Source organism: Neovison vison, chromosome 5 (genome assembly GCF_020171115.1).
Source record: "Neovison vison isolate M4711 chromosome 5, ASM_NN_V1, whole genome shotgun sequence".
Lineage (NCBI taxonomy): Eukaryota > Metazoa > Chordata > Mammalia > Carnivora > Mustelidae > Neogale > Neogale vison.
In genome coordinates this window covers 54,346,867-54,371,290 of record NC_058095.1, presented here as the reverse complement: position 1 = coordinate 54,371,290, position 24,424 = coordinate 54,346,867, and the positions used below count along the sequence as shown (strand labels likewise).

The 24,424-nt window shown below is 55.2% G+C and overlaps 1 protein-coding gene across 4 annotated transcripts in view; it reads left to right on the top strand.

The window, feature by feature from the left end:
- ZZEF1 (zinc finger ZZ-type and EF-hand domain containing 1) overlaps positions 1-24,424 on the top strand; it is a 98,697-nt gene that overhangs the window by 50,944 nt on the left and 23,329 nt on the right. For all 4 annotated transcript variants that reach the window (XM_044248822.1, XM_044248821.1, XM_044248824.1 and 1 more), the window contains exons 25-39: positions 816-964; positions 2,712-2,952; positions 5,301-5,380; positions 7,596-7,689; positions 8,219-8,687; positions 9,455-9,619; positions 12,622-12,741; positions 13,344-13,505; positions 14,912-15,041; positions 16,644-16,782; positions 18,182-18,347; positions 18,953-19,215; positions 20,269-20,429; positions 22,573-22,726; positions 24,037-24,176. In XM_044248822.1, the coding sequence (XP_044104757.1) occupies positions 816-964; positions 2,712-2,952; positions 5,301-5,380; positions 7,596-7,689; positions 8,219-8,687; positions 9,455-9,619; positions 12,622-12,741; positions 13,344-13,505; positions 14,912-15,041; positions 16,644-16,782; positions 18,182-18,347; positions 18,953-19,215; positions 20,269-20,429; positions 22,573-22,726; positions 24,037-24,176 (2,633 nt within the window). The remainder of the gene's footprint in view (positions 1-815; positions 965-2,711; positions 2,953-5,300; positions 5,381-7,595; positions 7,690-8,218; positions 8,688-9,454; positions 9,620-12,621; positions 12,742-13,343; positions 13,506-14,911; positions 15,042-16,643; positions 16,783-18,181; positions 18,348-18,952; positions 19,216-20,268; positions 20,430-22,572; positions 22,727-24,036; positions 24,177-24,424) is intronic.

The following is a 24,424-nucleotide window of genomic DNA, read 5'->3' as shown; positions in this document are numbered from 1 at the left end:
TATTTATTTATTTGACAGAGACAGATCACAAGTAGGCAGAGAGGCAGGCAGAGAGAGAGAGGAGGAAGCAGGCTCGCTGCTGAGCAGAGAGCCCGATGCGGGACTCGATCCCAGGACCCTAAGATCATGACCTGAGCCGAAGGCAGCGGCTTAACCCACTGAGCCACCCAGGCGCCCTTAAAGGGATTTTTTCAATTTAGTTATTAAATGCATCGAAGGAACGAGAATTACAGAATAAAACTTCCTAGTATGTTTTATTTCTGTTTCCTTTCCTGAGTTTTTCTGACTGTCAAAGGAAATATCATAGAAGTTACATGATGGAGAGAGATGAAGGAGAAAAGTCATTCCTAGTCCTAACGCCCAGAGAGAACTGTGACTAACATGCTAATGTATTCCCGTCTAGACTTTTTCTCATGCCTGGTCGTAAACACATCTGGCTGGGTATTTAATTCCTTTTTTTTTTCAAACTTAAGTTTGCAAATTGTGAACATTTCCCCCATTAGATACTTGGCCATGGTCTCCAGCTCTTCCCTGGCCATGGTCTCAGCTCACTTCGCCTCCTGCCCTGGCAGGTCCAGAGGTGTGAGCAAGCGAGGCTGCCCGTGGCAGGGCCGCGCCCCAGGGTGCCCTTGTGGTGGGGGTGCATCCGGGGTGCGTGTCCATCTCGTATTACAGCTCCGTGCTGGGAAATGGAGGTGGGTCCCCGGCACGTCCTCGGAACACCCCCGTGGTCGAAACCTTGTCTTGGCCAGCCCCCAGACTCTCGGTGTCGCAGGGGAGACACAGCGCGCTCACCAGCCTCCTTCTCTTTCCAGAGTTCGGGAGTGACATCGTGGTGCCTCCCGCAAAAATGGCTTCGGTCCTGAACTCCCCACTGTGGAAACCTGTCTTCAGGCATCAGCTGAGTCCAGAGTTGGGATTAGCAGCGAGCTGGCCCACTCCCCTGCACCAGGATAGTAAGGAGGTATTTACTTGCGCCGTCTTTCTCCCGGAACAGAGTGTTTGCTGATAGCTGCTGCTTCCGCCGTGAGCCCTGCTATTGGCGTCCTCACCCCTGCTCAGCCGTTAGTGGCCCGATGGCAGGGGCCATCCCTTGTTCACGTGGTGTCCACTCCGAGGGCCCCGGGGGCCAGCGATCATGTGGTCGCTGCTCAGGAACTCTGGCTGAGTCCCTGCACGAGCCAGTAGATTGTGTCTCTGCAGCCGCTGAGCCAGACGTCAGAGTCGACAGTTTGTGCGCGCTCCGTGCTCTCTGTGGAAGAGCGGCCTGTTACCTGGGCTTGCAATGACTCCCAAGCTGGGCACGTCTGCCTGTTGTCTCTCACTGTCCCCCTTGCCTCCGTCTCTGCTCTACCTCCATCCCTTGCCCACGTAACCGTGGGCAGCTGAGAATCCTGGGGCTCTTCCTCGGCCTTCCCCTGACCTCCGTTAGACCGGGCTCCTTCAGAGCCTGTCTTCCACTGGCTCCCTGACAGCCCGCTGTCCTCTCCTCACCTCCAGCCGCGGCCCTGCCTTTTCAGTGGGCCTCGCCTGTTCTTCCTTCCTTACAGTGGAGGAGTTTTGGCTTTCTCCCCATCCCTGCAGCCCACCAAGACCGTCCCGTCTTCTCTCTTTGGCTGTCACATCTGTGCACAACCTTCCCAAACATCAGTCCATAGTCCTGGTGCTTCTCCAGTCTCCACTCCTGTGTCCCCATCCTTCCGTTAGGTGGTTCCTTGTCAGTGTCCCAGCTCCACTCGGGAGTGGACGTGCCCTTCCCCTGGGCTTGCTGCTCTCACTGTCATTATTGTTTCCCTTGGCACGGAGCCATGGCTTCCCGTCTTGTTCTCACATCTCCCACCTGGTCCACCACCAGTCCCGTGGATTGTCCTGGGGTGTTCACCTCCTCCCACCTCCTCCGTCTGCATCTTTCTCCAGGCCCTCATCCTGCATGTGCCCTGGCACACTGGGACCTACAAGGTTTTTTGGTTTTTTTAGAAGATTTTATTTATGTATTTATTTATTAGAGAGAGAGAGAGTGCATGCACAAGCAGGCAGAGTGGCAGGCAGAGGCAGAAAGAGAAGCAGGTTTCCTGCTCAGCAGAGAGCCCAATGCCAGACTCGATCCCAGGACCCTGGGATCCTGACCGGAGCCAAAGGCAGTGGCTTAACCCACTGAGCCACCCAGGTGTCCCTACCAGGGTTTTTTAGCCACTGAATTTCCTTGTTATTCCATGGCCAGACACCATTATTGGCTCCTGTTGCCCACAGGGTGGGGTCCAGGCTCCTCATCGGGCCGGGCAAGGCTGTGTCTGGGCTTCTCTCATGGCACGTCTCTGCCCCTCAGCCACTCCCCAGCTGAGACTTCACGTCTGCTGGCAGTTTTGTTCTTCAGGGGCCGGAGGAGTCTTCAGGGTCCAGTCCAGAGCCCACACCCTCCAGGAAGCTTTCCTTCTCACCCAAGCCTGTCGGGAGCTCTCCTGGGGGCTCTCAGCCCTGGGTGCCCCTTCCTGGCATTTGGCACTCGATCACCTTTCCGTTCGTGGTGGTGCTTGTGTTCGTGTGCTCAGGGTTTTACTTGTTTACCTGGTTTTTAAAGCCGCGTCTCTGTCTGGTTTGCGCAGTGGCGTGAAGCTTCCTTTCTGTCCTACTTTGTTCTGGTCGGTATTGGGTGGACTTGGTTGTGTGAAGGCCTGCGTTCAACACGATGTGTTCTTGTTGTTTTGTTCCAGGTCAAGAATATCCCCGACGATCCCTGCCACCACTTTCTTCTTGAGTTTGCACAGTCAGACCCTGCCCAGAACTTCTGTGGGCCATTTTCAGAACTTTTCAAAGGATTCATACAGGCATGTAGAAAACAGGCCCCAAAGACAGATATAGTTGCTGGTTCCACTATTGATCAAGCTGTGAACGCCACCTTTGCTGCTCTGGTGTGTCGTACTCCAGGCTTGTATGAGAAGCTGCAGAAATATGGTAACTTATATTACAGGGAATATTTCTGATCTGAAGGCCAGTTGCTAAGCTTTAAGAAAGCCTATCTTACGGGAACATTTCTAAGCATTTTGAAGTACATGTACAACTGTAGACCTGCTCTGTTTAAGTCCCACTCCGCCAGTCAGAAGATCCGTGACCTGTTTATAGTTACACAACTGTCATGTGTACAGGTAGCCTTGAGTTTCCTAATCAGCAGGTCACTTCTTTCTCCAAAATTCTCATGGAAAACTGCCAAGAAGTTTAAGGGAAGTAGGCCCTAACTTGGGTTATAGTCTTGGGGAAGAACTCGAAGTCATGTGGCTTCAGGTTTGTCAGACAAGCTCTCTGCACATTCGTCCCCTTATCCGTAAACTCGGGAGTTGGGAGCTCCGACATCCTGAGAAATGCTGGTCAGACCCCAAGTTGTGTGGGTAATTCAGGGGGCTGATGACCAAGGAGGGAAATGTATTCACTCTTGTCTTTAGACTTAAAACATTTGTAGCTTTTGAGGCCTCCTGATTGGTTGCCCACTCATCGCCATCTCTGTTCCTCACGTCCCCCACCCTGCATTCCGCACCCCCCCCCAGTCCTGTGAGTGTAGCCAGCAGCCGCTGGGACCTGGACCCGTGGGAGGGAGGGGCTCTCTCCCCCCATAATCTCTCAAGGGAAAAGTGTTTCACGCCCTCCGTAAAGAGGAGCTAGGCCTTTCCCCAGCACTTCAGGTGCGAGTGTTTTGCTTTCATGGTGCACATGAGCTGAGCAGGGACCGTGCTTCCCCTGGTTGAGCAGGCCCCGGACGGCTGCTGCTCTTAGTCAGTGCTCCGAGGACAATCGCGGCTGCCCTGTACGACCCGGTTCTTCAGACCTCACGGTGCAGGGTTTATTTCCTGACTCTAGAACATCTGTTAATCCTTCCTCAGTTCTTACTGTTTCCTTGAAGAAGCTGCTCAAATAAGTAAAACCTCCATTGGCAGTGGGTGGTTTGTGAAAACAGGTGTCCTGTGGAAGACTATCTCTGCTAGGGGGTGGGGGACCACGTGACCTGCCAGGTTTAAAAAAAATCCAGTATGTTTTCGTAATCACTGGTAATAAGAGAGCTGGACAGTCTTGTTTACCTGTAGGAACTCTGAGTGGACGAAAGGCTCGAACTAAAAGCTGAGAAACAGAGTTTCTGGCTGATTGCAGGATCCCCAGCTCCTTTTCAGATGGTACTCAGACAGCACGTCCCTGATTTCAGGAGAGGCACAGTCTGATGGGAACTAGAAACACTCCCCTGATACAGGTCACTTCCGGAACAGCTTTGCCCTGGGTTGGAGGTACAGCTAGTTTCTGTTCTCTGGGCGCTGTTCCTGGGTCCTCCTGGGCAGGTGAGCTCCTTGAAGGGGGGCCTTGTCTCGCTGAACTGCTCATCTTTGTCTAAAAATGGCCCACCTTTTTGCATTAGAGATACGTGGGTGGAGTTTTTCAACTGGGTGGTGAGCTGCCTAAGGGCAGAGCCAGGTCTGTGGTTCTCTACAGTGTTCCCAGTGTTACCAGTGCCAGAGGAGCCCGGTGATGCAGCCCGCGTGTGCCCCTAGTCCTCAGCTGTCTGCCAGCTCCGGGACAGCCCCTCGCTGTTCTGGTCTGTGATCCTCTGGTTCTTATAAGCCAAAAAAGGAGGAGCCTCCTAGGTCTTTCTTTGAAATAGACAACTTCTCTGTGATTTTTCTAATTATGAAAATATTATCTGTTCATGTGGAAACTTACAAAGTACAGGAAACCTTAACATACCAGTTATAATCTCACCAGTTCAAGAAGACATCTGTTAACATTTTTCCGTGTATCTATCTGGCCCTTTTATCTAGGCATATTCATATGGCATATGTATCTGTATATGTATTATATGTCATGTATGTACACAGATTTCTAATAAGTATAGTGTTGTTAAGTAGGTAATTTGGTACTTATACTGTTTCAAAACCCTTTTTTTTCACTTAAAATTTATACCGTGAACTTTTTTCATCTTAGTAGTTATTTTTACTTACTTTTAATACTTTTTATTTTACTTTTAATATTTTTGGTATTTTACTTTCATATGTTTATTTTAAATATTTTACTCAATTTAATAGTATGTCCATTTCAGATGTTGTTCACTTAAAAAAATGACTTTGTGGTAACACAGAGAACCCACTACTGGTGTTTATGGGTTAATGGCCCGCCCCTCCCCCACACCCACTTACCCACAATGTCTGAGCATCAGGAGAAAGACCTTTCTCTGTGTGAGGACAGTTAGAAGCTACTTTGTGCTTAATGTTGCAGTACCGAATTGAGTTGACTGAGTATAATCTCATCGTCTCTCCTTTCCCCAGTAAAAAGTGGGGGCAGCACAGCCCTGAGCGAAGAGTTTGCCCAGGTCTATTGCTTGGCAGATGGCATTCGAATATGGATGGTAAGATTTTCTTTGCATGTGGTTTGTATGTGCTGTGAATTTTCCCACTGATGAAGTTCTAGATTATAGGTGAGGTCAGTGGAGTGAGGTCCGGAACCAATGACCAGGAAAGGATTCTTGAGATATCTTTGGTGCAGAATGGTGGTTTATTAAATCACGGGGACAGGACCAGTGGGCAGGAAGAGCTGCTGCCCTGGGGTTGTGAGGGGTGGCAGTTCTGTACCATTGGGGGTGGGGGGAGGTAAGGAAAGGGAGCTTTCAGTGGGACTTCCATATGCTAAAGAGGACCCACAAGATACTGGAGGCCTTGCCAATGCCAAGGTTGTTCTGCCCTCCAGCAAGGAACTAACATTAAGATGGGTGGGAGATTCTAAGAATGTCACCTATGTCCCACCCAGGAGTGGCGGGGGCGGGGGTGGTTTGCAGTGTGTCAGCCTTTTGCTTTGTCCTCAGCCAGCCTTTTGTTCTTTGTCACCACCATGGGTTCACGTAGTTAAGGGAAGCAGCTCTCCAGTCTGTTTGTTTTTACTAAAGTTCAGTGACATGAAAAGTGCTAAAATAATGTAGAATCCTTCACGTCCTTCTGTGGGGAGTGCTGAGAGTGTCCGTGAGCCCCGAACAGCCTCAGTAACCCCAGGGCCACTCCGTGGGGCCTCTTGGCCTGGGCGGCCACTTATGGCTGTAGATGGCGGCGAGGCTGCGCTCCACAGGGAAGGCTTCCCACACTGGAGAACGGTGGTTCCCTGGCCTCGTCCATGGCAGCAATGTCTGTGAGTGGGAGGACGGGCAGTGAGACTGAGAGCGGGAGACCAGCTGGTTCTTTGATGAGCATGGCAGCTGCCCCTCGGCGTAGAGTGGGAGGTTCTGTGGCTGGTGTGAGTGGTCCGTAGTGTAGTGGGCTCCAGGACCCTTCCCACGTTCCCGACTTGGGGACTTGCTGGGCCGTGGAAGCCTGAGCCAGACTGGGGAGAATGGCCTAGAGTTGAGAGTGGGCAGTGGGGCAGCAGTGAATTTGTTCTGGGACCTGCTGAGCGTGGGGACACACAGGTGGCTTGAGACACTGAGTTGGAGGAGTCTGTGAACCTCAAACCATCTAGCACACATGTCAGACCAGAGATGCAGGTAGCTTCAGATCACTGGTGCCAGGATTTGTCTATTGGATGAGATTACCCAGGAATCAAAGGGGCTCGGCCAGGCTCCACAGCAGTTAGAACGTAGTGATGCCCGTGACTTGCTGGATAGGTGGATGGAGACAAAATTAACAGATCCTATCCAGAAAAATTAAACGGTGTTGTCTTCTGGATGGTACGAGGAGGGTCGTGACAGTGTGCTGCGAGAAACCAAGGCAGTGGTAGCGGCCTAAGAAAATGAGTGGTAAAGTTGCTACCATATGCGCTGGAAGAGGAAGGGTTGGACAGTTGACCTGTTTCTGGTTTAGTGTAGGACAGACTGCCGACGGCTGGACAATGTGCCAGCCTCTCTCCCAGACGTGGCCGTCTGCCTGGACTGTCAGCACCGTGGCCTGTGCTGGCCCTTGGGGCACCGTTCTCTGCCTGGCCGGTTCAGCATCACTTAGAAGTGTCCCTGCCCAGGGTAGCACCGTGATCGAGTTTTGGTCCAACTTGTACAGGAAACTGGGTGTGTAGCCTTAGCAAGCCATTCACTTCTGTAGCCTGCACTGCCTTGTCTGTGCTCGGCCGGCTTCGGGCAAGGGCCCCCAGCTCCAGAGCTGTACATTCTGCTTGAAGAGTTTGTTTCTTTATTTAAGAGAGAGAGAGGGAGGGAGCACGCGCATGCACAAGCACAGGGGCGGGGGAGGAGCAGAGGGAGAGGAGAAGTAGACTCGTGCTGAGCACGGAGCCTGATGCAGCTCTCGGGACCCTAAGAACATGGCCTGAGTGGAAATCAAGAGTTGGATGCTTAGCCCACTGAGCCAGCCGTGTGCTCCACGACTCTTAAAGTAGTGGGATCAGGGGTACACCGCCCGCCCAAACAGCGCACAGTTGAAGAGAAGGCAGTGCTGCGGATACACCATTAGCTTCCAAGCCTGGGTTGCTTCTGGGACCAACAGAACCAGCTGTGCCCTCCAGAGTTGGACGACGATGGTGCGGTCGTCTGTGGTGGCGTGCTGGGTGCGTGTGATTATAGCTCGGTGAGGCTGCCCCTGCAGCCCTGCCTGGATGCTGTAACCGTGTGGCTCGCACTGTCCCTGCAGCTGGAGATGAAGCAGAAGTCCCTGATGACGCTGGGGGATGAGGCAGAAGGAAGGCGCGGGTCGGAAGCTGCTGAGGTGAACCCCGAGGGCCTGGGTGAGTGTGCTCAGCCTTCTGCGGACGTGTGCTGGGAAGCTGGAGACCCGTCTGCGAGATGATTGTGCTTATTTATTTGAGTGAGAGAAAGTGGGCGAGCGAAAGAGAGAAGGAGTAGGGGGAGAGGCAGAGGCAGAGGGAGAGGCAGACTCCCCGCTGAGCAGGGAGCCCTACACGGGGCTCAGTCCCAGGACCTGCGGACCATGACCCAAGCCGAAGGAAGATGCTTCACCGACTGAGCCACCCAGGTGCCCTTTTTAATTTTTTAAAAGGTTATTATTTTATATATATATATATATACTTATATATATATATATATACACACATACATATTTTTTTTAAGAGGGAGTGAGAGAGAATGAGAGAGCACAAGAACAGGGTGAGGGGCAGAGGGAGATGTGTATCACTTTATTAATGGAGGTATTTCTTGTCCTAAATTGTAGAGTTTAAGGAGATTATTTTCTCTCTGAAAGTAAATAAGTTGAATTTTGACTTTCTTTCCATTACCTTCTTTGCTTTCTGCATTCAGCAAAAGAGTGTATTCAGAAGAGTCTCCTGTTACTAAGATTTTTGCCCATGGGAGTGAGTTCAAAGGAAAGCTGTGATGGGCTGGTGGCTGCAGATGAAACAGATCACCTCCAGCCACGGGACAGGCGTCTGAGGACGAGCTCTGTGGTCGAGGAGCATTTCCAGGCTTCTGTGTCGCCCGTGGAAGTGGGCACCCCTGCTGCGGGCGACGGGGGTCCTGGCTCGGATGTGCAGCCAAAGCTGCCAACCAGCAGCGGGCCCACTGCTGCCGACCTGTCCTCTGCCACCACCGAAGAGCCCTTGTCACCTTCTGCCCCCGCCCGGCGTCCTCCCTTCGCCCGAGGACGACTCCGGCTGCTCTCCTTCCGGTCCGTGGAGGAGGCCAGGCCAGCGCCCACTGTGAAGGAGAAGTACCCCGTGCTGAAGGACGTGCTGGACTTCATCAAGGACCAGTCCCTCTCCCACGACAGGTGAGCCACCATCCTTCCTGGTGCCCAGGCCAGGCCAGGCTCCTGCGCACCGCAGGGAGTGAGGAGGATCTGGGGGACAGACTAAGATCTGTGTCAGTGCATGCCAGACAAAACAGGGTGACTACGCTTGCCTTTTAAAGAAGCATTTTGTGGGCGCCTGGGTGGCTCAGTGGGTTAAGCCACTGCCTTCGGCTCAGGTCATGATCTCAGGGTCCTGGGATCGAGTCCCACATCGGGCTCTCTGCTCAGCAGGGAGCCTGCTTCCTCCTCTCTCTCTCTGCCTGCCTCTCTTCCTACTTGTAATCTCTCTCTGTCAAATAAATAAATAAATCTTTAAAAAAAAAATAAAGAAGCATTTTGTGACTGAAGATTTGTACATTATTACGTCTCAGTAACGTACGCGAAGATTTTTAAAAAAGGAGCATTGGTTTCAGTAGCCGTCATTTATAAATGTGTCTCATATTAATCCTGGGAGAAACTTAGGATTTGAGGTTTTCTGACAAAATTGTCGGCGGGCCTGCGTCTCTGGAAGGATTGCATGTCTTCATGATTTCCTGCATTGAGAATTAAAGCTTTGTCTCTGCGGGGCAGTATAAATACCAGAGTTCCTTTCTAACTAGTGAGTGTGTGAGCGTGGGGGGTCGGGCTTTGGGTTGGGCTTCGAGCTGGCTGAGCAGGGCCCGGACCCCCTCCGGACCGGCGTTCCTGCCATCACCCTCATGCTGCTCGCGCTCTCTCGCTGCCCCTGACTCAACCTTTGTCTTCAGCGTTGTGAAGGTTCTTGCCTTAAGGAAGGCCCAGGCACAGAGTGTCATTGAGGTCCTGAGGATCATTCAGTACTGCTTGGAGTCCCTCGGACAGCCCCACTGCTTCCACCCGCCATATGTGCTCTTCCTGCTGGAGCTGCTGACCTGCCAGAAGGAGTTTACCAAGTGAGTAACCCGCCCTGCACCCACGTGCAAGGAAGACAGGCATGGGTCGCTTTAAGGAAACCCAAGTCATCTTTCATTAGTAACTGTTATTTCCGGGTGGGATGTAACTTCTTGTTTTTGGTCAGTCCTCTTGCCCTAAGGAGAAATGGGTTCTTTCTATAGTAAGCAATACCAGAAACCTGTTTATTCCCCCTGGTGAGTTTATCAGCTTTTTTTTTTTTTTTTACCAGGGAGGACTGTGTTCCCTGTGTCCCCACGCCCGCCCGCTGGCTTCCGGAAGCTGTGAGCTAGATTGGATTTTCGTTCACAGTGAGGACATTAATCTGAGTACCTCACAAGGTGGTTCCGGTAGCCAGTCAGCTGCTGTTGCCCGAGTGTTGGCGCCAGGCCCCGATCTAGGAGATGGGTGTGCAGCTGTGGATGAGGCAGATAAGAGTCTTTTTCTAATGGTGCTTTTATCCTTTCTTTCATTTTAAGATTTTATTTTTTGAGAGAAAGAGAGTGTGCATGTGCGCACACAAGTTGGGGAGCAGCAGGCAGAGGCAGAGGGAGAAGCAGACTCCCTCACTGAGCAGAGAGCCTGATGGGGGGCCCGATCCCAGGACCTGGGGATCCTAACCTGAGCTGAAAGCAGACACGTAACACACTGAGCGCCCCCAGGCGCCCCTGCTGGAGCTTGTATTGTGTTGAGGAAAAACAGATGGTAAAGGAGATGCGTCCATTCCTCCGTCTGCTTACTGTATCCATCCCAGGCACGACGGCTTCATGCACAGTGATGTAGTCTGGGGGTCAGGGAATGGCGCTGAGAAGTCAGCCTGTGAACCAGGAGATGAGTAACCAGTGAGCTCAGAGGGAGGCCCGCTGAAGGCCGAAGGAGCAGCGCAGAGGCCCTAGGGTGAGGGCTTGGCCCCAGGAACAGCGCAAAAACCGGCGTGCCTGAGTAGGGGGGAATGGCAGGAGAGCAGCAGAGGAAGTGATTTGGGGCTCGGAGGATGCCAGGCTTTATAGGGCAGGGTTTCAGGTGTTCGGATTTTGTTCTGAGCTGTAGGTGGAAGAATCCTGGGGAGGCCCAGGCCCAGGAGGAGCACACTGTCTTACGCCTATGCAAGTCACATCTGGCCACTTCGGGGGAAAGTGTGGGTGGACACAGAGCAGTCCGGAGACGGTGTGGCCGGCCAGGTGGGAGGCGGCAGGCTCTGGAGCCTGCAGTGGTCCTGGAGATGGAGAGAAGGGAGGGCACTCGGGATCTGCTCTGGAGATGGAGCTGCTGGGATGCACCCGGGGATGGGGTGCGGAGAATGAGCAGAAGGGACCGCAGTGCGGGAGCTGCTGGGTCTTGGCTCCGCAGTTGGTGGATCATGGTGGATTTTACTGAGGGGAAGAGAATGGAAGAAACAGATTGGGGTGAGAAATCAGATGTGCTTTGGCATGTTAAGTTTGACCTGCCTTTCTCACATCCAAGTAAAGGCACCCAGCGCGTCAAGGTAAGGGTCTGAGGTTCTAGAAAGAAGCCAGGGCTGGGGCTAGAGTAGGGATGCTGTTAGCACGTAGACCGTGTTTACAGCCATGAGACTGGATGACCAAGAAACATGCAGAGACAGACAAGAACGGGCTCGGGACTGAGCCCGAGGGTCACCTCTTCATTCAGAGCTCAGGCAGTGGAGGAGGGGTCAGCTAAGGAGGTCGAGCAGTAGAGGCCATCCAGAGGGAAACCCAGGGCATGATGGGGTCTTCGAAGCCAAGAGAAGAATGTGTCCATTGCGTCCAATGCTGAGGTGGGGCCACAGAAGCCCATGCTGGATTTGTCCGGGGGCTGAAAGCCTGGCTGGACTGAGTTGAGAGGAAAATTGGGTGGGAGGTCCAAGGTAGGGAGAGACCACAACCATTTCAAGAACCTTGGCCTTAAAGGGGAGCAGAGGAAAAGGCAGAATTGCCTGGGACACGGGCTCTGCTGAGGATTTTAGGCTAAGGCACTGGCGTGTTTCATATGCTGGCAGGCCGGCGTCCATCCCGATCACACTGGACGCAGGAGGAGAGGGTCCGTCACATGGCAGGGGCCGCCGCAGAGGGTCGGTTTGGTCAGAGCCAGGGAGGTCGTGCAGGAGCCGTGTGGTGCTGATGGACGCACGGGCCGGTCAGGTGGTGCCAGGACGGGGACGCTGTAGTCTTTCTGTCCTCGTCCTCAGCCGGGCACGAAGGGTTAGGGGAAGCCGTGGCAGTTTGAAGAGAGGCACGAGGGATTGAAGTCGTAGTGCAAGGCGAGAAGGCTGGTCTGACTGGCTGTTCGAGTGCGGCTCGGAGCCTTGTGGTCCTGAGTGGAGAGCGATGCTCGTCAGCCTGATGCGCAGTGCCCCCGCTATGCCACGCTGTTCTGAGGGCGCCGCGAGCTCTCTCAGGCCAGTCTGTGGAAGGAGAGGCGGCAGGGAGTTGGCAGTCGCCCGGGTGAGAGGACAGTGAGGGCCACGGGGTCTCAGCGCGGCTACCGCACGTGAGGCAGCCTCATGGGTTGGGGCTCCTGAGGATGGAGGCCGCTGCTGTGGGGTTGGGGGCAGAGCAGGCTGCTCTTGAGTCCAGGTCTTGGGAGTCCTGCTGTCCCTGTGGCGATGATCTCAGAGGAGTGCCCGTCCGGCTGGAGGGACTGTGGCAGGGACACCTGGGAGTCATTCCTGTGGACCCTGAAGGCTCCCAGGGCACAAGGATTGAGGTGGGAGGGGCCGCGGGCTTGGTGCTGGGGTCATCGGTTTGGGGGGGCAGGGCCAAGGGGCCTGGCTGAGGTGAGCAGCGAAGGTCGGGGGGTGGCCCTGATGAGCTACGGAGGAGGAATGCTTGCCTGCCTGTGCCCTGGCCCCGGCAGGAGACTCCTCGACTCCTTGCTGCCACGCCGTTGCCCCCCCGGGCTCGCGGCGCGTTCGTCTGCAGCGCACTGGGCGCAGGAAGGGCGTCCAGACCGTGCGGGCGCTGCTGGCCGGCAGAGATGTGACTCTGCTCCCCTCTGTGTGCAGCTACTTCGCGCACTTGGAGGGCTGCGGCGCGCCCCTGCACAAGGAGGTTCGCGACACTTACTACCAGTTTGTCCTGCTGCTGGTCGAGGCGGTGAAAGGGTTTCGCAGCATAAATGACAGGTACTGTACTGCGTTAGCGTGTCTCCACATGCGCTCCGTGTTTGCTGACTTTGGAAGTGCATGTCCTGGGTGAGAGTGTGGACGCCCACAGTGAGAGGGCGAGCAGTGATCCGGACGTCACCCCCCAGCACCGGTTGCATGCGCGGACTTACTTGGACATGTCCCAGTCCTTTTCCTGTGTGCTCTGTCCTTTCTCAAGGGGGCGGTTCCTGCTTTGCGTAAGCACAGATGACCTGTCCTTTTCAGCTTCTCACGCATTGTGCGCACCTTTAAGACGTGTGTGAAGCCGTTCCCCAGTGCCATCCCGTGCAGGCGATTTTGGCAGGAGCCTGAAATCAGGCGGTCTCCTTCTCTGTCTGCGCCGAAGGAATGACCTGTGCTAATTTGGGGCCGGCTGCTTACCGGACATGATTTTTACGCTCTTTGACCATAAAGTACCCTGCGGCAGGTGTGGTGTCATGCTTCCGGGACTCTTGCCCTTGGAGGAGGGCTTGTGTGGAGTGTGAGCTCACCTGGAGACACACCAGATTCCCACTTACCTTCTGTGTCATCCTGGCTGGGGACGGCGACTTTGGTAATGCTCAGCTTCCTGGGGTCCTTAGGTCCTTGCTGCCTGCCTTGTCCTGTGTGCAGACGGCCTTGCTGCATTTTCTGGATATGGGCTGGGAACCCGGCGATCTAGCCTTCTTTGTGGACATTCAGTTGCCGCATCTCCTCATGAAGATGTCACAAGAAAATATAAGCGTCCATGACAGTGTGATCAGGTAAGATCCCAGTCCCACACCCCGCAGTGCCCGGAGCAGAGGGGTTCAGGGCCCGGATGCTGGCGTTAGCCTCCCCATAGTGCATACCGGCTCTGTCATAGCCCAGCCGGAGGACTTTGGGCCGCTCATTTGAGCCCACTGTGCCCCCGTTTCCTCCTTCTTAGGCCTGGAGGACAGTAATGGGTACCTACCTCCTCAGATTGTTGTGAAGGGTAAATGAGTTGTGTTTCTCAGGGTCGGTAACAGTGCCTGGTGCATGGAAGTGTGTGGAGGTGGTGGTGGTGGTGGGATCGTGAGGACGAGGATCCTCAACATTTTTGGAGACCCTAGTCTACCTTGCTGAATCAGAGAATCCTTTTCTTTATTTTTTGGTTCTGTGTGTATGGGGCTTTAGCCATTGTAACCTCTTGCACGTTTTAAGGACTTAAGATATGAGAAAAACCAGCATGTGGGTTTTCTTTCCTTTCCACTTAAAATGCGTGTCTCTCCACCCTGCTCAAGTCCACTGGTGTGCATAGAGAGGAAAGAACGAGATGGGGGAAGGAAGACATGGGGAGAGAACCAGAAGTTAGTGACTCAGTGTTGGCACAGGCTTCACTTTCTCAGACATTCTGGGCATCCTGGAAGCGGAGCTAGACCTGCACCTGTCTCCTTATGTCCCAGATGCTGGCATTGCCCTCTGTGCGCGGACACAGCCAGGGTGGGTGTGCGAGCCTGTGCCTGGGCCCAGTAGTTCTGGAGGACCCCTCCAGCCACCCCTTGTTCCTCAGCGCCCAGCCCAGAGCTGAGTGCAAGGAGGCCTGGCGACAGTCTGTCGGGGACGCAGGAGTCAACAAGTGTGTGTTTGTTGGTTGGTAAATAGTTTGCATTTGTGGTTGAGCAGATCCTTTCACATTTAAAATTCTGGTTGCTACAATGAACTATGAACCAGAATCATGGGAATTCGTGACTTTGCATCTGAAAGGAGCCCCTGAGGTGATCTGTATGAAGCTATTTAGAATGAGACTGAGGGCCAGGGCTTAGTGTGTGTGTGTGTGGGGGGGGTCCGGGCTGAAGAGCAGCTGGTGGGAGAACCAGTCCCTGGGGCTTCTGGCTCTCTGGCGTGCTGGGACCACCTGTCACTGAGGTTCACTAGGATGCGTGGATGTGGGGAATTACACCCCTAGCTACAGCCTTTCAGCCTCTAGTACCTCAGCCATTGTAGTCTGCTCTGGAAAGGGCGTCTCCCTCTTACTGGAACGTTCTGTCAGCAGCCCCACAGATCCTCTGCACCAAACGCACATCCTCCCCACAGAGGTTCAGAAATGTTCCATCTGTGAGACCTGTAGGGCAAAAGAGTATGTTACCCAGCTCTCCCTAGATTATTGGGAGAGGTGCTCTTTTCTCTCTCTGTGTTCTCCTTTCAGCCAGTGGAGTGAAGACGACGAGCTTGCCGATGCCAAGCAGAATTCAGAATGGATGGACGAGTGTCAGGACGGCATGTTTGAGGCCTGGTATGAAAAAATAGCCCAGGAAGAGCCGGAGAAGCAGAGGAAAGTAAGCCCTCTCAGTGGGGTGATTGGAAGTGACTGGGAGTATGGAGAGGAGCGTCTGCAGGGGGGATGCCAGTGGGCTGTGTCCCGGGGAGTTCCGGTGGCAGTGCGCAGCCTGGAAGGCAGCTGTCTCCGACTCTGGTCTGGAGACCGGGGTGGGGGGTGGGGGGCCTGAACCCTGTACTGGCCGGACTCCGAGCGCGCCCTCCTGTAGAGCTGGACTCTCCGAGTGTGGGCTCATGGCGCTGAAGTGGAACAGGAGCCGCCGGCATATTAATTTATGGTGAGAGAGAGAGTTGCTGAACCTGGGCTCTGGCATCCTCAGGTAGCACGCTCTCTTCCTGTAGGCGAGTAACATGGAGCCCCGTGTCCATCCCAGGCTGTCCGCAGAGCACGGGAGCCACCACGTGCACACAGCCCGAGTCCTGTGGTTCAGATGCCCAGAGGCTCCGAGCAGATAGACTGCCATGTCCGTCCCCACACGAGATGTTGCCCCGACACCACCATATGGTGCATCTCCTGCCTCAGAGTCATTCCTTTTGTTAGCAACGCATGCCTCCTGTGTGCCAGTGACTTGGCTCCCGGAGCACCTCTGCGATGCTCAGACAGGGCGTTTTCCTCTCTGGTGTGTTAGCGTTTCCCTGGGGGCTGATGGGGCCTGTCTGCTTGGTCGGCTACGCTCCCGCCGCTTAGTGAGTCGTTGCCCGTCTTCCGGGCTGTGTGGAGGACCTGCACCTAGGCCTGCCGCTACCTTCCATGAAGCTTGCTTGCTCAGGGCGGCACCCATGCTGTCCCCCCAAAAGGTTTCCCCTTTAAGCGCCAGCGAAAACAGCGCTCTTGAGGCAGCGTCTCTGCGTCTTTGAGTGCTGCCCTGTCTGGCTGAGTGTCTGAGCTAGAGATCTGGGTGTTGCTCTCGAGCACTGCTTTCTGCGACCCTGCATCTGCTCCACGTCCACTCCATCCCCAAGGTGCCACTCCTCTGTCTCCTTCGTGCCTCTTGGGCATGCCCGCCTTTCTCTGCCCTCTCACTCACAGTGCCATGTCCCCCTGAGCCCGTCGTGGGACTGCTGTGACAGCCCCTCTCATGTCTGGTCTCCCTGAATGTGGTCTTGCCTCCTTCAGTCCATTCTCCATCAATAGCCAGAGGAACTTTCTAGAACACTCAGAGTGATCATGTGATCCAGTTTTCCCCTGCTCTGTGCTGCCTTCTACACCTAGGACCTGAGTTACTGCCAGTCCTAGGGGCCACCATCCTGGCTTCTCGTTGCCTTCTGTAGAACGTGCTACGAGTTTTGTCTGGTGTGCCCACTGCCCTTACCCAGCCCCAGTGGTACCTGTCTGCCCTCAGGTCTCAACATGGAGTCACCTCTGGGACCTTCCTGACTGCTGCTGGTGCCTCGCAGGGTTTTCTCAGCCCCTGACTCGGTCCATCAGAGCAGCTGCCCTCTGCGTGGTCACTTGAGGGGATTCCCGCATTGACACTGAGCGCTACCCTCTTCTCACCCTGGCCCAGGGCCGCGCGGAGTGGGTGGTGAAGTGTGAGGTGACTGATGGGTCGTGGCCGCGTCGGAGTGTCTTGGCTAATGGCCTGCATTTCACCCTACAGATGCACATGTTCATTGCTCGCTACTGTGACCTGCTCAATGTGGACATCTCGTGTGATGGCTGTGACGAGATTGCGCCCTGGCACCGCTACCGATGTCTGCAGTGCAGCGACATGGATCTCTGCAAGACCTGCTTCCTAGGTGCGCACTGTGCCCAAGGGACCCCCGGGCCGGGCCCTGGGCCCATGTCATTTGTTTGCCTGCTGCTCGGGGAGGTACCGCCCGGGCTGCTCTCCGCCTGCTGCGGAGGAGTCCCAGGTACCCGCACCCTGGTGTCTGACGTCCCTCTGCCCGCCACCCTGCTGGGTGTGGGGACTCTGTGCACAAACGAGTGCCGAAGGGCCCTTCAGCGGAGTTCCGGAGGGTGGTTCTCTCTGGACCAGGCAGAGTGTACAAGGAGGCCCCGCACAAAAGCAGACCTCGGAACTTTTGACCGATCTTGGCGTGTCAGTGCTGAGGTGTGGTGGGTAGATAGTCGTGAGCGGCTGAGTGCTGTGTGTGCGTGGCCCGGTCGGGAAAGATCCAGTGCCTGTCTGGGCAGTGCCCCAGGACAAGGGTGTGCGTGCTGAGTTATGGAGATGGGATACGGAGTGTTCTAGAAAAGTTTGGGAGAGGTAACCATCGCTGTGGAGGGAAGGGGCGAGGAGGTGGAAGGCGTGATGTGGATTGGTTCCTGAAGAAAGTCAGAGCTGGGTGGTGCAAAGGCCATGCATCCCCTTCTGGCACGGAGCCCGTCTGTGGACGGAGTCGTGAGTATTGCTGGTGTGTCCAGGTCAAAGTGCTCAGACCGCCGGGGCCCACAGCTGGGCTCTGGGGCAGTTGGCTGAGGCCCTTGAGCGGACTTGTACATAGTGGGGTGGTGACATCCTCAGAGAGCTGCTGCAGGAAGGAGGCTTTGGCCTCCCAGGAGCTCCCTCAGGGAGTCGGTCACAGCAGTTACCAGGTTCTCGGCAGCCGGAGCAGAAGTGGGCCCGGTGCAAGGAGTGGGCGGCAGATGCAGAGCTCCGTTAGGCTGGGACCACACGGGGCACGAGCATGGTTCCTCCCTCACGGGGTTTGAGGTAGTGGAGTCTGCTTTCCTTTGTGATTCTGGAATGAAGAGGTAAGAACAAAACCCTGGTCACTCCTCAGTGTTGGTTGAGAGGAACACACAGCAGATGCCTGATGTTTTTCAGAGTGCAGGTTGCATGGGAGGCAGCTCATCCATGGGCACGTGGACTTGTTTCTGCCAGATGGTGGTCATGTTGGGAACTGGTGGTACGTCCCATCACACTCTGTGTGGCGTGCTGGGAACTGGTGGTATGTCCCATCACACTCTGTGTGGCGCTGGGAGACAGCGGCGGTCCATGCTACCATGGCTGAGCAGTTGTGTGCTCAGAGCCCCTGGGCAGAGCGCCCTGGTCTCCAGACGGTGCCTATGGCCCTTGACGTCCTGAGCAGTAACCTGGCAGAGCCCTGCTTCTGGGTCAGTGCGTGTTTGGAAGTGAGCACCGCTGAGAGCCCTGCGCCCAAGCCACCTCAGCCTCGTGTTCTTTTCTAGGCGGGGTGAAGCCCGAGGGCCATGGAGACGACCACGAGATGGTCAGCATGGAGTTCACCTGTGACCACTGCCAGGGTTTGATCATCGGCAGGAGGATGAACTGTAATGTGTGTGACGACTTTGATCTCTGCTACGGGTGCTACGCGGCAAAGAAATACTCTTATGGGTACGCTCTTGTGACTTCTGGCCGCAGGACACTCTCTGGGCGTGCGTGCGTGTGTGCATGCGAGTGTGTGTGTGTGTGGTGAAAGCCTTTTGGCTCTAACAGATTTCAGACGTACCCACAGCTCAGGAGATGAGGACCCGGAACCCCTGTATAGTCGTTATCCAGACCCAACAGCTGTGAAGATTTTGCTCTGCGTGATTAGCATGTTCTTTTTTCCTCTTTGCTAAAGTGCTTTAAAGCAAATTGCAGACTTTCGGTCGTTTTCCTTGTACATACTGCGTGGCCACCTCTAAAAACGATGAGCATTTTCTCACATTACCAAAGTGGTATTGTCATACTGGGAGAATTCCACAGTGAGGAATCCCCCCTGCCCCCACCAGTTTCTGTAGACGGTGTTTTGCCTATTGATGGTGGGGGTGTGTGTGTGTGAAACCCTGCAACGCTATTCCGGTGTTTGTGTTGGTTCATTCCTCTGTGTTGAGATGTTCAGTTCTCCCAGCCTCGGAGGTCCCCGCGCCCTGTGGGACCACTCACACCGCCGAGGCCTGGCTTTTTTCACGCCCTCACGGAGGCTAGTAGGCCATGAACACGTCTTGCCTTTGCAGCCACTTGCCCACGCACAGCGTCACGGCCCACCCGATGGTGACCATCCGCATCAGTGACCGGCAGAGGCTCATCCAGCCGTACGTCCACAACTACGCCTGGCTGCTGTTCGCTGCTCTGGCACTCTACAGCGCACACCTGGCCAGCGGGGAGGACGCGGCCGGGGAGAGGCTGGGCCCCCAGGAGCACAGCAGCGCCAGCACCCTGCGCAGCCAATGCCTGCAGCTTGCTGGGGACTGTCTGATGCAGGCCCACCAGGGAAAAGGTACCGTCCTCCCGTGGGGACTGGTCAGCCCCACTGCTCATGCTGGAGGGAGACACCGTTTCCGCTTCCGGGCGGCCTGGCCTGCTTCCTGCAGCAGGCGCTCCCCTGCCTGTGAGTCTTGCCAGTTGCCCGCCTGCGTCTGAGACGAGCTGTGGCGCGGAAATGCATTTAGTTTCTCTAAGATAGTCACACAACGGTCAAAAAGAAAAAGTAATGGGGCGCCTGGGTGGCTCAGTGGGTTAAGCTGCTGCCTTCGGCTCAGGTCATGATCTCAGGGTCCTGGGATCGAGTCCCGCATCGGGCTCTCTGCTCAGCAGGGAGCCTGCTTCCTCCTCTCTCTCTGTCTGCCTCTCTGCCTACTTGTGATCTCTCTCTGTCAAAAAAATAATAAAATCTTTAAAAAAAAAAAAGAAAAGGAAAAGTAATAACTAACGCTCTTAATGTCTGTGGATGCGGAATTTGGTATTTGAGCCTGGCGGTCTTAGCTTTGCCAGAGGAACGTCGTTTTTACCTGGCGTGCAGGTCTGTTCCACATAACCGCGTTCTCCATGAGAGCGGTGTGGAACTAGAGTCGTTTGATGAAATACCGCAACGTCTTTGACTTTCCCGGGGGAGCGTAGTGTGCACGCGGCACTTCGGAGCTGTTTGAGTCCCTCTCAAAGTACGGGGCTCCCTGTTCCAGGATGGTGGGGACATGAGGCCTGTGTGGGGCCACGCATGGGCTGTGCCAGAGCTCCCAGGCTCGCCAGTCCCCACATAGACGTGGAGTTGTCGGGGGCCGCTATGGAATTGTCCTGTTAGGGTTTCTGAGTGGACAGTCCTCTTGTGTCCTGGGTTTCTGCTGCTCCCGAAGCACGCGTGTTCCTCGGTCCTCAGGCGTCCGGTGCCTGGCGCCAGGAGCCAAGGAGATGTAGACAGCCAGGGAGGGTTCTACTGGGAGTGCGTTGGTTTGCTTTGTGGAAATCCAGCCATCTCTCCATGTTGGGATTTATGGCATTTTCACAAAATGACTTCATTCTAAAGTCTGTGACTGCTCTCTCGCTGCCCACGTAGGTCTGAAAACTCTGTGTCTTCTCGGTGTACTGCCGGATGGGGAATCTGATCCAGACCGCCGGGCCCCGCCTGTCGCCGTGCCCAGCCGTGCACTGGAGGAGGACAGAGCCATCCGTGCTGTGGAGGACCCGTTGCACGCAGGCCCTTCTGTGCTCTGCCATGTACGTCTGTGTGCGTTGCTGCGCAGGATGGGGAGCCATGCACAGGGCGGTGAGGCTAGGGCCACGGACTCGTGGCCTGGACTGTGGGCTCCAGTCCCTGCTCTGTCAGGTCCTCGGCATGTGACTGCCGTCCTTTCACTCCGCTTTCCCATCTGTGAGGTGGGCCGAACACTGGTACCTCTTTCGTGAGGTGTCGTGTTTTGCAGCGAGCATCTGTAGTATGTTCCCTGCCAGCGTCAACCGCTCCTGTTACCGCCTTCTGGTGGGATTACAGGAAGGAAGATCCTATACCCCAGGAGATTAGTTCCTAGCCCGCAGCGCACAGTGTATATGCAAAGCTTTTACTTTCTCAGAGAGAGAGTGTGTGCATGGGGGTCAGGGGAAGTGGGGGAGGGAGACGGACTCCCAGGTAGACTCCATGCCTAGCGCTGAGTCTGATGCAGGGCTTGATCTCACAACCCTGAGATCATGACCTGAGCCGAGACCTAGAGCCAGATGCTTTACTGGCTGAGCCCCCCAGGTGCTCCAGAGTTCTTATAGTGGGCAGCAGACAGGTAATCCTGAGTGCTTTCTGCCTACCCAACAGACAACGGTGGTTTGCACACACCTGCGGAAGTGGAAGAAAAGCCTTCCTTCCTGCACGTGGGTGCCGCCTGCGATCGCAGTTTTAAAGTTGGCTTTGTGCTAGAGCACAGCGTGGCTTCTGGGAGGCCGCCTCCGAGGCTTGAGGTGGTGCTGCGGGCACCCCTGCCTTGGCCTGAGGAGTGGCCCATGTTTCCGTCCCCTGTCTCTGTCATGTTGGCTAGTTCATGGATCCCCCGTGTGGTGCTGGTGGCTCACCGGGATCCCGTTGTGCTTAGGGGAAGACAGAGACAGAGATGGCTGGCGACAACTGGAGACTTGTGCCAGCCTCATTCAGCCAGAGAGGCAGCACCGGCCTCAGCCCAGTTCTGCGTGCTGCCGTCCGGACCACAAAACCCCTTGTCCAGGCGGCACTCTAACTACCCACACACGGTGGTGGCAGGGAGGACATTGTCAGCAGGGGCAGCCATCGCCCCTGAGCCTGGACACAGTGCTGTCGCCCTCCGAGCCCCTAGCATATCTGCTGCCCGGGAGCACTCTGCTCCCCGGGTGTCTACTTAGATCAGCTCGGACCCCAGCGACCGGGGTGGCTTGTCTCGCTCCGTGGGTTGAAAGCTCAGTCTGTAGCGCACACGACTCTTGATCTCAGGCTTGTGGGTTCGAAGTTCATCTTGGCATAGAGCTTACTTAAGAATAAAATCTTCTGGGATGCCTGGGGGCTCAGTCGTTAAGTGTTTGCCTTCGGCTCAAGTCAGGACTCCAGGGTCCTGGGGTTGAGCCCTGCATCGGGCTCTCTGCTTAGCAGAGAACCTGCTTCTCCCTCTGCCACTCCCCCTGCTTCTGCTCTCTCTCTCATTCTCTCTCTGTCTCAAATGAATAAAAAAATAAAAAATAAAATCTTTAAAATCTGCTACTTTTCAGGAAGTATTTTGATGCTGAAACTGTCCCATGTTTGGCCAGTGGAAGCTTCTTCTGCCTGCCTTCTGCATCCTGATCTGCCTTTTTCTTTGAGCATTTCCTCAGTTTTTCTTGCAGAAAGAGGTTTCAGGCTCATCGTGGAGATTTTCCCTGGCCCAAGGGATGGCATCCTGCCAACCTGGGCACCTCATTGCCCAACTCTCGAGCCCAAGAAAGCTTCCCCACTCCAGCAGGAGTCCCTTTAACAAAGCTCCTTGCCAAAATAAAGCTCCCACAGGTGTGGGCCCGCTCAGTAAGCTGGAAAGAGCTCCACACCTTTGCTATTTTCTTCTTCCCGAGAGAACTTTCCGTACATGGTTTCTAAAGGCTAAGTGGAAGATAGTAGAGGATTGTCGCGGGGGCTGTGGGTGACAGGACTGCAGGCTCTGCCGCAGGGGCGTTTCGAGATGCCTGGAGAATGGATACAGTGACTACTGTCTTAGTAGAGCATAGATTTGTCATCGGAAATGAGGGACATTATCTTGTGGAATTTAAAAGTAATTTAGTCTATAAAGACTGGCCAATGATTATGCAAATTGTATCACAGCAGTAATGAGCCAACTTTTGTAGAAGAAACCTAAATTCCTTTACCTTTTGTTTCCAGGGCAAGAGAGATGGTCCAGAGGAAGTCAGGCCTTTAGACAGCCAGCAGGCAAGTAAGGCGGACGAAGAAGGCGTGTCATTGGCGAAGGGTCCTCCGTGCCAGGCTCAGGCTTCCGACTCACCTGCGGATGGAGGCACAGCTCCCAGGCGTCCAGGTGGAGACTCGCATCATGACCTTGATCTCTTTTTTGTCTTAGATCGCACACAGACCCATCCCTGAGCGGTCTGTGGCACATAGCCTGAAATTGGCTCACAGCCGCGAGAAATCGTGGTTTCTCAGCTTTGTATCTGACAGTAGTGATCACGCTTCGAAAGTCGCCTTTCCTTCACTTTGCCTGCTTTTCCACCTCGTTATTCCCGAGTTTTCTGAGTGCCTTCTGTGTGCCAAGCACTGTGCTGGGCTATGGGAGTGCGACAGGGACCAAGTCAGACAGACGTGTAGCTCCTGCCCTCACGGAGCCTGCAGTTTGGGAGGGGGGTGTAGACCAAGCTACGGATAACTGTAGGCTGGAACATGACTCTGTCCACAGGATAGGGGTGGGTGGGTGCAGGTGGCGACGGTGTCTAACGGGAACAGATGGCATCCCCAGAAAGCCTTGTGAAGGTTGGGCTGCGAGGGACCTTAGCTGCGCCAGGATCCTCTGTGGGAAGGGCTTTCTGGGCGGAGGGAACAGCACGAGCGAAGATCCCAGAGTGGGAAACGCCCAGGAAAACACAGGGGAGAGTCCGTTCGCAGGCACGAAGGGGTGGCACCCTGGGGGGGCGCTGGGTCACTGTGCTCTGGGGGCCCGGAGCTCCCTGTCGGGCTAGCAGTGTTGCGCTCAGAGCTGTGTTTCAGGGAGATGGAGGAGCCCAGAGAGGGAGGTGCTAGAGCGTGTCCTCATCAGGGCAGCCTGGGAGGCAGCGTCTGACCCAGCCGCCTGCTCCGTGAGGAAGGCAGGGCCGAGCACCTGGCCTCCTGCCCCATGTGTGGCCGGTTCTCAGAAGGGACTGATGGCCCTCTGTGCAGCTCGTGTTCTTCTGCCTTCCGGACGGCAGTCTGGCCGCCCTGGGCAGGCCCAGTCCGCTCTGGTCCATGCCAGCCTCGGCGTCCTGGTCCGGATGGACTCGGTTCCTCCCTCGGATGCTCCCCGGGCCCCTGCCGTGCTCCAGCTGCGGCTGTGGGTGCTTCGGGTATGCCTGCACCCAGGAGGGGGGCACATCATGAAAACCAGCGGGTGGCTGTGTGGGCGCTAAAGGTGGCTGGAAGGCTGAAGAGCAGGTCGGTGGGGAGGGGCGAGTTGGGAGGCCAGGGTGGGGCTCCGAATTCACCTCCGGCGGTCATGGTCACCCTCCTGGAGCGGGGCGGGTTCAGCAACGCACCGGGGCATTCTCCGGCAGTGCGGGGATGGGCCGCAGTTGACTTGTCTGTTTGCTCACGCAGAGAAGCTGGCAACATCTGGAGGTGTGATGTTTTCCCTCACAGATGCTGAAAATGCGGATGTGTTGTCTCAGAAGCCCCTCGAGGAGAAAGCGGTTCCTGCAAGCACCGAACAGGTGTTTGCTGAGTGCTCCCAGAAGAGGATTCTGGGGTTGCTAGCGGCCATGTTACCTCCCCTAAAGTTGGTATGAGACAAATGGCGTTTTCTTTTTTGGAAGAGGGTGGTGGTATTTGTGGAAAAAATGTGTTTTTTGGAAAGCTGTGTACTGAAACCATGTGTTCATATCACCTGTGTGTCCAGTGAGAGGTTGGGTCAGAGGGTGATGCCTGGAGTGTCTGTTTCCATCTGATTGTGCGTGGCTGTCGATGAAGGACATGGTGCGGGCCCTTAGGCCCTGGCCAGGGGTAACCAGGACATGGACTGACACGGCGT